Genomic DNA, 12,519 nt, shown 5'->3' on the forward strand with positions numbered 1-12,519 from the left:
TGCTTCATCAGCATGTGGTTCATGTCATTATTTATTATACAGATTCTGGTCCAGACCATTAATGTTATTTATAAATGAGTGATGTGGAATAAAGGTCAAAACACCAGTTTAAACACACTGTCCCTCTGTTCTTAGCCTTCATTAGAGATATGAGAACATAAAGCTTGAGGCTCTTCATTCAGCTGATGGAGGTGCTGTACCATTTACAGGTGGACACCATGAAGTCGTATATATTCATTTCCTCTGTTGGTCATTGACGGCCTGCACAACCTACCAGAGAGCAACAGAAGCTCTGACTGTTAGGGTTCCTGTCTGTCTCCCCTGTGTACATGTGTTCCCAGATTATCCTAGTGTGTGCGTCTAGCTCCCTCTGTCTGTGCGTCATGTCTGTTTTCTACCTGGAGAAGTTCAGCAGCAGCAATCATCCCACCTGGGCACATCATCACACCAGGATCTTACCCACCAATCAACTACCACAGTATTTAAACACCGGACCTTTCTACATTCCTCGATGGATCGTCCAGTTACGCATCTGGTATTTCGTGGCCTTTCTAGTTTCTCTGTCTCAACCAGTTCATGTTTATAACGTTTTTCTTGTGTCTAGATTCCTGGTGTCGTGGATCCTGCCCATCCTGTCTGCCTGCAACCTCCTGGACTGTTTTTCTCCATTAAAATCCACTACCTCGTCTCTGGCTCCTACCAACCTCCCGTCCAGCTCTGCCTGCTCGCCGCCAGTCCAGTCAACAGCAAACCTCTGAGGATCTCGGCTTTGGAACACTGATCATCCTGTTCATTTCTTGTCAACATTAAAACCCTTTTCTTAATTGATCATCCTCTGTCTCCTGGTAGCTCAGTGTCTGCACCGTGGGTCCAGAAACCATTGCCTGTCGGACTCACCGTAACACTGACATCCAAGCTTTTAAACCAGGAGCTTACACTTATTCTAAACCACAAAGTAAGTTTGTTCACTCAGCTTCCAGTATGTGAAGATGTTTCATCCTGTAAACTGGCTTTGACTGGATACGTCTGATGTTAAAACTCACACAGCTTCTGATTATAAGCATTTATTAACCTTATAAGCAGGATAGATTGTTCTGTATTATTTCTGCAGCTGGTAACAACTGTTGATGCAGTGGCCTTCCAACAGGCTTTGTTTTATATATGGTTCAACCTGATCTGTTTTAAATTATCTTACATTTCGTCTGAGAGAATGACTGGCACTTTCATTCATTACATATACTAAAAAAAAAAGGAGAGCGCTATGTGTTCTGCTTATAATATTCTTTTTGTAATCTTTTTGTTTGTTGTAAAGGCTGCTCTACCATTTAAGAGTACTAGCTTCATATCAAGAAACAACTGGTCTTCCTTTCTCTGTAAAAGAAGATTTTTTTTTTTTAAACCCATTAACAAAAGAAGAGCTACACTTCTCCAAGCTGCCGGAGATGGTGGAGAAAATGTCACACCCAGTGGTTTGTGGGCTTCTGCTGGGGCAGTGCTCTTACAACACGAAGGTTTAGCTGTGCAACAAAAAAAAAAAAACAAGGCGCCACTGAAATGCCCACTGATGCCACTGCTAGAGAAAAAGCAGTGAAGAGGCATTTACAGAAGAAGCTTTATCTGAAACAGCCGCCATTGCAGGAGCAGACGAAGGAGAGAAGGCAGGAAGAGATGATTGCCTCATGGACTCCAAGATGGAGCGCAGCAAAAACCGAGCAAGACACGCTGCAGGCATGAAAAACAGAAACCGCTTCAGGAGAGAAAGAACGGAGCTGCTGGAAGAACTAGTGTCACACAGGTTGCTGTTTATATGTCATGACGTTTTCATTGGTTTTAGTAATAAATACAGCAATGTAACTTTATTAACATCACTCATACTTAATGTCAACTTTAAACTTTACTTTACTGTTTTGCCAATTTTACCTGAAAAATAGAAATTAAGTGAATTATAGGTTAATTATTGCAGGGAAGTCTAATTGTGCTAGAGAATTATCCATATTCTTTAATTGCCACTAAACAGCTTGTGCTACATCAAACGCTAATACTGAAAATAAAACCATAGTTCTGCATGTCTACATACAGCATAAATCACAACTGCTGGAATGCAGCTGTTGAAATACAACTTAAATATTCCTGTTTACAATATAATTATTCACATTTCAGTAAATCCTTTTTTTTTGTGTGTTTTTTTTACTATTTTTCATGATAATTTCTGTTTTTCCAGGTTAGTATTTACTCTTTTAGATTAATTCAAATCTGAGTTGCTATAAAATGACGTGTAAATGTATAAAAAATAATATTAAAGACATCTTTGAACATAACTTACTTTTCTTTCTGTTTTGAAACATAACTGAAGGTGTTCAACAACACTGTGGGATGATCCACGTGCATCTAATCAAGCATTTATTTCCCCTTAAATTTTTTTTAAAAAAACACGATCACTTTCTTTATTTTATCTTTCTGCTTAATTTTGTTGTTGAAATACAACTCCAATTCCAAGCAAGTTGGGAAGTCTTCTAAAGTGAAAACAAAAATATAAAATATGGTGCAAACAAGACAAGTGCAAACAAAAAAATGTTTATGAATAAATGTGTTTTGTTGTATATTTACAACAGAAATGAACAAGATATATTTTGATGGCAGGAACATTTTAAGATGATTAGCTAAATTCTATTTTTGACTGAAATCAAACATAACAATGAAATAAAAATACGTGTTTTTCTTTTTCTTTGTTTAACTAAACATCAAAATACACTGTGTCCCTGGCTCTCATTACATGTCAAGTAACAAAGCTAGACACACTATGACCACTAGATGGAGGTGATAGAGCTGCAAATGACTGAAAGGAAGAACACGGAAGTTATTCATTCATTCATTTCCTGGATTATTAATATAGTGTTTCAGTCCTACACAACTAATAAACGAGTAACAGCGTGCTGGAAGAACGATGGCTTTGAAACGAGAAGATTTAATCCAGCCTCAGCCACAAAGTAAGTTTGTTTACTTCACTTCTGTGAAGCTATTTGTAGTTGAAACTGTTACTTTAACATGTGCTGCCAATGCAATAACGGTCTAACGGGCGTATTTTTCATGTTGCGCAGTTTTATTTCATCTGCTGCATGTTAGTGACGGCGCTGGTTCAAGGAGATTTTTACATGCAAACATGAGGGATTGTTTTATCTCTTCATCTTATTTTAAAGTTGATTAATTGTGTTGTGTTTTCTTATTTAAGGTGGCAAATGCCTGCAGGAGAGTGGGTGTGTACTCTAATTCCTCTTTTATCACTTATATTGTGTAAATATACACATACTGGTATTATTAAGCTGAATTTATGAAATTTAATGCTGAATCACTGATTCATGGAACTTTTATCTTTTTATATTTTATATTTATTCTAAAAATCATTCCAGACTCTAAACTAAAATGAGGAATTATGTTTATATATTTATTTTATTTTTTCAGTTATGAGGGCTTCTCTTCTAACATGAAGCACGAGCTCAGTGTCGGCTCTGAAGACTCAAGTGAACCAGCTCTTTCTGTCAGTGAGAGCAGCATCCTTGTGAAACCCATCATAAAAGAGGAGTTACACATCGCTGAGCTGCCAGAGATGGTGAATAAAAAGCCACACTCAGTGGTATTTGGGCCTGAGGCACAAAGTGTGTCTGTCAAGGAAGTGGCCAAAGGTTTAGCCACGGAGCAAAAGTACAACTTGTCCCTGAAACCCCCAGTGATGTCACTGCTGGACAAAAGCAGAGGAAACGAAGTCACAGAAGAAGCTTTACCTGAAACAGCCGCCATTATGGAGGCAGAGGGAGGAGAGAAGCCCGGAAGAGATGACTGCATCATGGCCTCCAAGATGAAGCGTGTCAAAAGCCCTGCAAGACGTGGACCAGGCGTGAGAAACCAGAACCGCTACAGGAAAGGAAGGAACAGTTACAGAGCTGCTGGTAAGAATTAATATTATCAAAGTTTCCACTTATATATATTTTTAGGGTAAAAAGAAGCTACGAAAAACTTTTACATTTTAATCGGTTTTAGTCGCAGATGCAGCAATGCAGTTTTATTGACATCACACATACATGTTAACTAAACTTTATTAGCTGCTTTAGAGTTTTTCTCAATTTTACTAAATACATAAAAATTACAACTAAATTACGGGTTAATTATTGCAGTGAAATTTAATCTAATTGATTTTTTTTTCTTTAAATACTAGTAGGAAAATATAAGGAGTACTCAATATAATTTAATTCAGTAAAACACAATCTAATAAGTGGTAAATGACATAGGAGGCTTTTTAACAACAAAAACCACAAAACAAAATAAAACCAAGCCTGATTTTCATCATAAGATTCTGTTTTCACATCCGTTCATTGGCAAAATTATATAGTAGCAACTAGACATCTAATTCTTCAGAAATTTCTAATCTTAAATCAGATGAATGAATTAAGAACTAAATTTGATGACCGAATGACAGAATTTTTTCTTATCGTTTCCAGTGCTGCTTGTCGTTTGTGTGGCTGTGTTTGTCGCTGGTGCATCTGCTGGTATGTGTTAAAGTTTTTTATGTCAGTATTTGAAGTTTTTCATCTTGAACAGTTTAATTAATGAGCAACTAAACTCTGAAAAAATATTTCCTCTCTTTAATACTGTGCTTAATAGTTTCTTTATTGGTTTGTACCAAGCTTTTGTGCTGATCAAACCCAGGACCTTCCAGCTGTTTAACATCTGTTAAGCTTCACATTTATGTTTTACTCTGACTTGATGACAGGTAACTGTTTTACCTGCGAGGACAAGGACAAGTGCCACAATCTGATAAAGATATATGGCTCTAAATATGTTCCACTCTGGGAGAGAAAAACCAACGATCCACTTCCAGCGTGCAGTCGAGCCCTTCAATCCCTGAACTGTTCAGTGTGCCTTCTCAACAACTGCGTGATGATCCATGTGAACAACCCCACTATAGAAGGCGAGGCCGACGGGAGACTTCTCATCATGAAACCTGTAGATTGTACGTATGACATTATAAACTGAGCTATAACTTTTGTTCATATGCCGGCTTTTGTCAGTTCCTTGGTGTACAATCAGTTGAACGTTTATAGAGCCAAATCAGTTCAACTGACCACTACAGTTTGATTAATTAAATAATTTATTCTATTAAACAGTAATTCATTTACTGTGATAGAGTAAATAGATTACAGTGTAGTGTTTAGTTACTTTGAGGTGCATTTTAATATTTCTTTTCATCTTTAGGTGCACAGATGTTTGGCCCAGAGAATGATGGAGCAGCTAGCCGTGGCAGTAAGTGTTCTCAGTGCACTCTGTATTAAAAACACGGTAACTGTTTGTATAAAGTACTGATTATTGTAGAAAATGATTACAGATGTCGGTGTGTTACTATCCTCTCTTGTTAGCTTAGTATTGCTAAAAGAGTGGATGTCGTTAGTTCTCGTTACTTTTATTTTTAAGCAATAATACATTTTAAAACACAAGTTATTATACAAATGAGTTTTATTTATTTTTCTTTCTTTTTTTCTTTTACAATGCTGATATTGCTATAACTATTGCTATATATAATATTACCATAACTTATTATTTTAGATTTTTTTTGTTCAGCTTTTTGTTATCTGATATACATTTTAATAATTTTTTCATCTTTAGATGAAAACACCTCTGACCCAAAGAACGATGGAGCGATTGTCTGTGGCAGTAAGTTTACTCACTGAACATTTAAATAGGAACACACTGAGTTAAACGTCTCTTGACTTTCAAAATAACTTTAGTAGACATGATAAAGCGTTATCATCCAGAAGTGTAGAACTATCACCCAAATAAAAATGGGACCATATTACGTTATAACTTGATCACTTTTTGTAAAACCGTGAAACGCATCACGTCATAAACTAAGTTTTATTGTAAAAACATGAAACCTATTACTGTATAACGTGATACGTTTGGTGATGAAAACGTGGAATATAAACTATATTAGTGTTTGAAGGAGGAAACTGTGCATGCTGTACACCAGAGAAATGTCTAATTTATAAAATGGGATGAAGTTGTATTTACTTCATACTAGGCTGAGACGAGGAGAGACTGGACAACAGTGGAGCTTGAAGGACACTGAAATTGTTGACGTTGCACCGTTAAAGCAGACAGGACCAAGTCTTTGTGTCGCCAACTTAATTCTCCCAGTCCCAGCGGTGCATACAGCCTTTATAATTTCATTTTAGTTTTCAGAAGACAACTAGGCCATAGACGCAGCTACTGCTACATGTTAACCAAATGCTACACCCACAGACACACACCCACCACCTCACTGCGAGCAGGAAGGTGACTGTGACTCTGTGTACAACAATAAATCAAAGTAGATAAAAATCCGTGACCAGAAGAGCTGAAATGTTTCTACTTGATGAGAATAATTTCTATAAAATGTGTTTTGCTCCAATATTTCTATTTGCAGACAGTACAAACGGTGTTTCGTGTTCTTATCATTCTAAAACGTGATGTTTCACGTTTTTACAATAAATTATCACATTACAACGTGAAAAGGTCCCAATTTTTTTTTTATTTGGGTGACAGCTCTATGCTTTCATATTACCATGGTAATACATTAAAGTGCAATATTTAAAGTTAATTACTAATAATTTCTTTTACTTACAAAATCAAGTAATTAATTTAATACTGATGTTGATAATGATGGTATAACAAAGCAGGAAATCGACAGTCAGATTTCTTTTGCCTTGACAACCCTGTGTTTTCACCTTCCAGGTCTCTTTGTGGTGCTGGTCGTAGCGCTGCTGGTCTTCATTGTGTGACAACATGTTCAACTGAGCAGTGATTCTATTTCATTTTAGCTTCTTGCATGAATGTCTACAGTGATTCTATTTCTTATCATTTAATAAAATCTAACAAAAAAGATCAATTATTCCCTTTTTGCTCTGATTGAAGCTTTTTTTAAAACTAATTCTCATTTCTGTTTGTATTGATCATTTTAAACCAATTAACCTGTAAAAACTATTATTTGAGAATAATATTTAGCTGTTGTGATATACAATATTAAAGATTACAATTAATACCATAGACTTAGTAGTGTACTATAAAGGTTTTAATCATGTATTTACACTAAAAGCATTTTTTTCTCAATCTGAAAATAGGATTAAAATTGGTCATGAATATGAAATGGCGAGATCACCGTAAGACATATAAGTTAATCACTGCATGCTACTATTAACCAAATGCTTGTCTAAATGGCAGTTTAATGCATAAGTGAACTGTACAACTAGAAACTAGAAACTGGAAAAACTAGTCAATGCTTTCATTTTAGTCGGCTTGATTATTGTAACAGTGTTTTTACAGGTCTACCTAAAATATCAATTAGACACCTGCAGCTTATTCAGAACTCTGCTGCTCAAGTCCTCACTAAGACCAAGAAAGTGGACTACATCAGTCCAGCTCTGATGTCTTTACACTGGCTGCCTGTTCGTCAGAGAATAGACTTTAAAGTTCTGTTGCTGGTCTATAAAGCTCTGAATGGTTTAGGAACAAATTACATCAGTGACCTCTTGACCCAGTATGAACCTATCAGAACCCTTCATGGTTCCAGTTTCTTATCAGTTCCCAGAGTCAGAACCAGACATGGAGAAGCTGTATTCAGCTCCTATGCTCCACATGTCTGGAACTCCCAGAAAGTCTCAAATCAGCTTTATTTAAATCCAGGTTAAAGACCCACCTGTTCTCTGCTGCATTTCACTAGTTTTTATTTAGAAGTCAAAATCTACATCTGGTTCTTTTAAGATGGAATCATGTTTTAATATTGTCTTTCCCCACACTGGAATTTTATTTCTTGCATTTTATCTATTTTATTTTAGCATCTTCGTTTTGTTTTTATTTTTATTAATTGCATTTCTTTTAATCTTTGTTTTTTTTTAATGCACTTGTATTGCTTTAAATGTTTTATGTAAAGCACTTTGAATTGTTTTGTACATGAAATGTGCTATACAAATAAATTTGCCTTGCCTTGTTAACTAATAGTAATTACACATTTAATTAATACTAATAAAAAGCTAATCAGCATGTGGTTCGTGTCATTATTTACTATACAGATTCTGGTCCAGACCATTAAGTTATTCATAAATGACTGACGTGGAATGAAGAATTGGGAAGTTCAGACTTTGGGATGCTGTACTGCTCATCTTATCGGGAGAACTCTCGACATTTATAAAGATTAATCAAAATATTTACAAGAAAATGTGTAAGTTATGTTACATATTTCTAACAATGAAATTTAAAAATACATTTTTAATGACAGACGCACTTAAAATAACTTGCAGAACTCCTTTTAATTTGAAATCAAAATTCAAAAGAAAGAAACTAAAATGCCTGATTTTTTCTTTTTTTTTTCTTCTTCTTGAATAAAGGTCAAAACACCAGTTTAAAAACACTGTCCCTCTGTTCTTAGCCTTCATTAGAGATATGAGAACATAAAGCTTGAGGCTCTTCATTCAGCTGATGGAGGTGCTGTACCATTTACAGGTGACACCATGAAGTCGTATATATTCATTTCCTCTGTTGGTCATTGACGGCCTGCACAACCTACCAGAGAGCAACAGAAGCTCTGACATCCAGGCTTTTAAACCAGGAGCTTACACTTATTCTAAACCACAAAGTAAGTGTAAGAAAAGCCTGCAAAAGAGAGTGTATGTACTCCCATTTTTTTTTTCATTTAAACATACTGCTGTGACATGGCTAAACACCATGTCATGTCATTTCCTGTCTAACCACTGACCCTGGAGCCTAATCTGAAACAGCCGCCATTTCAGGAGCAGACGAAGGAGAGAAGGCAGGAAGAGGTGATTGCATCATGGACTCTGAGATGGAGCGCAGCAAAAACCGAGCAAGACACGCTGCAGGCATGAAAAACAGAAACCGCTGCAGGAGAGAAAGAACGGAGCTGCTGGAAGAACTAGTGTCACACAGGTTGCTGTTTATATGTTACAACATTTTCATTGGTTTTAGTAATAAATACAGCAATGCAACTTTATTAACATCACTCATACTTAATGTCAACTTTGAACCTTCTTAGTAACTTTATTGTTTTGTCGGTTTTACATAAAAAGTAAAAAATTTACTGAATTATAGGTTAATTATTGCAGGGAAGTCTAATTGTAGTGCTGAATTGTCTAAATTATACTGTCACATTTTTCTATTTTTGACTCATTTCTTTAGAAACAATAATGATAAAAATATAAGAATCACTTGATATAATAAAGTTTAATACAAAACTCAATGTTAAGTCAGCAAATACCTCAAACGTATATAACTACTTTGGAACAATTATAAAGTAGTAACTGTGCATCTAATTCTTTTAACATTTTAACCTATTATATGGAATAAGAAAGAACTAAACAAATGAATGAACTTTTTTTTCTCATTTCCAGTGTTTCATGTCTTTTAGGTGGCAAGTTACATCGGTGGCTGCCTGCATCTGCTTCTACATGTAAGATGATTATTTTGTCTTTATTTGATTTTTCTTCTTTAATTGTTTCATTTTTTTGAGGAACTATACTAAACTATACTCTGATTTAATAATATTATTTTTGTCCTCTTTAAAATTATGCTTAACATGTTCGGTATTGGTTTACATTTCAATTGTGGCTGGTCAAAAATGTTTATATCTAGTAACTTTCCAGCTGTTTACATCTGTTACGCCTCACATTTATGCTTTGCTGGGATTTGACGGTAGGTAATTATTTTACCTGCAAGGACAAGGATCAATGTCTCAATCTGATGAGTATATATGATTAAATTCCAGTGTGCAATCGAACCCTTCTGCCCATCAAGACCTGCTCAGTGTGCTCTGACCAAACCATTGTGATGATCTATTTTAAGAACGTCACCACATTTGACCCAGAGGCCAACGGCCAAAAACGTCCAGCAGAATCTGTGGATTATATGTATGATTGTTAAAATGTATATGCTAGCTATTGATCATTTCCTCTAGCCACGCATGAAATTTAAAATTTATAAAGCCAAATCAACCCAATGGACTACTATAGACTGAGGCCGTATTATATATAGTGGCTGTTGTTATTAATGATTTAACAGTAATTAATTTGCTATAATATAATAGGGTATTGATACAAAAGCAAAAATTGAGAATGAGAATGTTTCTGCAAGACTCCCTGATGCACTTTTAATCTATTTTTATCATCTTTAGGTGCACGGATGTTTGGCCCAGGGAGTGATGGAGCGACTATCCATGGCAGTAAGTGCACACAATGCACACTTCATTAAGAACACAACATTTGGTATACTGTCTCCTAACTTTCAAAACAACCTCAGTTCATGAATTCCACAAGACAAATTCCTTTGAGACTTTTGAATCATATTGACATGATAATTCAGATTAAACCTGTCTACTGATCTTGTTTTTATAAAAGCACTGAGTTGGTTTTCATAATCAGTTCATTATCAGGTTTCCAGAATTCGGTCCTCGAGGGCCGCTGTCCTGCAGGTTTTGGATGTTTCCTGCTGCAGTACAGAACAGATTAATGGATCAACACATTTGAGCAGAACATGACAACAAGCTGTTGAGGAGAGCCATTTAATTTCAATCAGGTGTGTTGGAGCAGGGAGACATTTAAAACCTTTTGGTGCGGCCTTCGAGGACTGGAGCTTGCCACCCTCGCCTTTAATGATAGTAAATCATGGTAATTCACTTCTCAGCGTAGATGTAAGGAGTAGTTGTCTAAGTTACCATCACCAGGTCAATGCAATATTCTCTATGTTTACACCACAGGCAACAATGGGCAAGCGAGAGCCGGCTCGAGCCAGTAGTGTATAAAAATAGAAAGATTCCCAGGGTCATCACCACTGTATTGAGATTCAGTTTGTCCTGTCACAATCCAGTTAAATAAAATTCATAGTAGTGTTGTGTCATGAACACTTAACATGAATACTTAACTGGATCACTATTTCCCTCCCTCCTATGAGCTGTGAACAAAGTAGCCCAGACCCACTCACATTTCATAATAACCCATATTATTCCATCTTATTAAAATTGTGATCATATACTAATTCATGATAAGGTATCTAGCTAATGAAACCAACAGATCAAAATTCTCTGTGATTCAATCCCCAATCCTGATTGAGCACTAAGTGATTACTAAGAGAAATTCTGTCTTAGTATTTGGGTTTTAAGTAGAAGGCCAGAGCAGGATTAATGCTATTAGTAGTATTAATTAATAATAATAATGGACTATGTCATGTAGCCAATTAATTAATGGTTTAAATACCTTCAAAATGTTGGAAATTGTGATGTAGAATTTAGAGATGTGACGTTCATGAACGAATCGATTCTTTTTAACAACTCTTTTAAATGAACGATGGGAACTAATTCACAGCTGTGAGCCGTTCATTTGCGAGCCATTCTGTATATATACAAAGTTTTGACACTGCCTTCATCAAATCAAATCAAACTTTATTTATAAAACGCCTTTCATGCCATAGGCAACACAAAGTTCTTTACATGATTAAAAACATAAGAATAAAAACACTCAAAGAAATCTTTCACACAGTCGCACGCCAAGCCCAATCCCCACCCCCTTTCCAGCTAAAAATGACTGAATGAATAAATAAATGAATAAATAAGTAAGAAGTAATACAGTTGAGTAAAATGAAAATAAAATAAATAACTTTTGTGACATCATAGAAGTCTGATGTCCAACACGCTCCATTCATGTGAAGCATCTATGGGTAGAGAGTATTGTTTAGAAACAAAGACTGTGAGTTCTATCCAAAACATTTCCTAGAATTTGCACTGCTCAGGTTTATCCTTTTTTATCTATATTTTTCCTATAATTTTTAAATCTTGTATAGTAGATTTCATATAGGTACATATTTTGATTGTTTGTCATTCTTATATATTGTGAAATTTGTAAGATATTGTGAGAACGAGCCAGTCTTTTGAATGGCTCTTTGAAAGGAACGGCTCCTCAAGATCCGGCTCCCTTCAAAGAGCCATAAATCCCATCTCTAGTAGAATTGTGATGCATTTTATAATTTTGTAGCATTTGAAATAATTCTTTTGCGTTTGATTTCCATTGATTAGAACCAGAGAAGCTATTCATTGCAGGTTAAAATCTTACTTTTCATTTCCTTCCTGATCAGCTGTGTTCATTAGCAAGGAGAAAAAACACAAAGAACGAACCTCAGGACCAGCTTCAGGATAGGTAGCTGAGGAAAGAAGAGAGCAAAGAAAGCTAAGCAAAAATGAAAAAAATTAACACTAAGCAAGTGTATTGTTTAATGAACAGTAGCTCCAGTAGCAGCAGATCTTTAACATGCGGCTTTAGATCTCAGCATACCTGCTGGGGGCCTCCGCTGGATTTTTCAAGACCACCAACCCTGACTTAACTCAAGCTGGGAGATGGCTAAAAAAGAAAGACCTAAAAGCTCTATTTAAAGCTTAAAAAGGAACAAAAGAAATATTTCTATAACCTCGTGTAAGTTATTTTTTTAGTTGAA

The 12,519-nt window shown here is 35.6% G+C and overlaps 1 protein-coding gene and 2 long non-coding RNA genes across 3 annotated transcripts; 2 read left to right on the forward strand and 1 right to left on the reverse strand.

Annotated features, from left to right (window-relative positions):
- Positions 1-2,790: 2,790 nt before the first annotated feature.
- On the forward strand, positions 2,791-7,077 carry LOC121641736. The gene is made up of 8 exons (XM_041987997.1): positions 2,791-2,987; positions 3,230-3,254; positions 3,460-3,944; positions 4,494-4,541; positions 4,766-5,005; positions 5,248-5,295; positions 5,656-5,703; positions 6,763-7,077. The coding sequence occupies exons 1-8, from the start codon at positions 2,945-2,947 to the stop codon at positions 6,807-6,809; spliced, it is 984 nt and encodes a 327-aa protein (XP_041843931.1). The 5' UTR covers positions 2,791-2,944; the 3' UTR covers positions 6,810-7,077.
- On the reverse strand, positions 3,832-12,514 carry LOC121641738. The gene is made up of 3 exons (XR_006010790.1): positions 12,360-12,514; positions 12,141-12,228; positions 3,832-3,909 (listed from the first exon to the last, which is right to left on the reverse strand). It is a non-coding gene; the product is annotated as an uncharacterized LOC121641738 (long non-coding RNA).
- On the forward strand, positions 8,843-10,268 carry LOC121641737. The gene is made up of 3 exons (XR_006010789.1): positions 8,843-8,970; positions 9,432-9,490; positions 10,211-10,268. It is a non-coding gene; the product is annotated as an uncharacterized LOC121641737 (long non-coding RNA).
- Positions 12,515-12,519: the final 5 nt, after the last annotated feature.

This window comes from Melanotaenia boesemani, chromosome 6 (assembly GCF_017639745.1).
Source record: "Melanotaenia boesemani isolate fMelBoe1 chromosome 6, fMelBoe1.pri, whole genome shotgun sequence".
NCBI classification, from domain to species: domain Eukaryota; kingdom Metazoa; phylum Chordata; class Actinopteri; order Atheriniformes; family Melanotaeniidae; genus Melanotaenia; species Melanotaenia boesemani.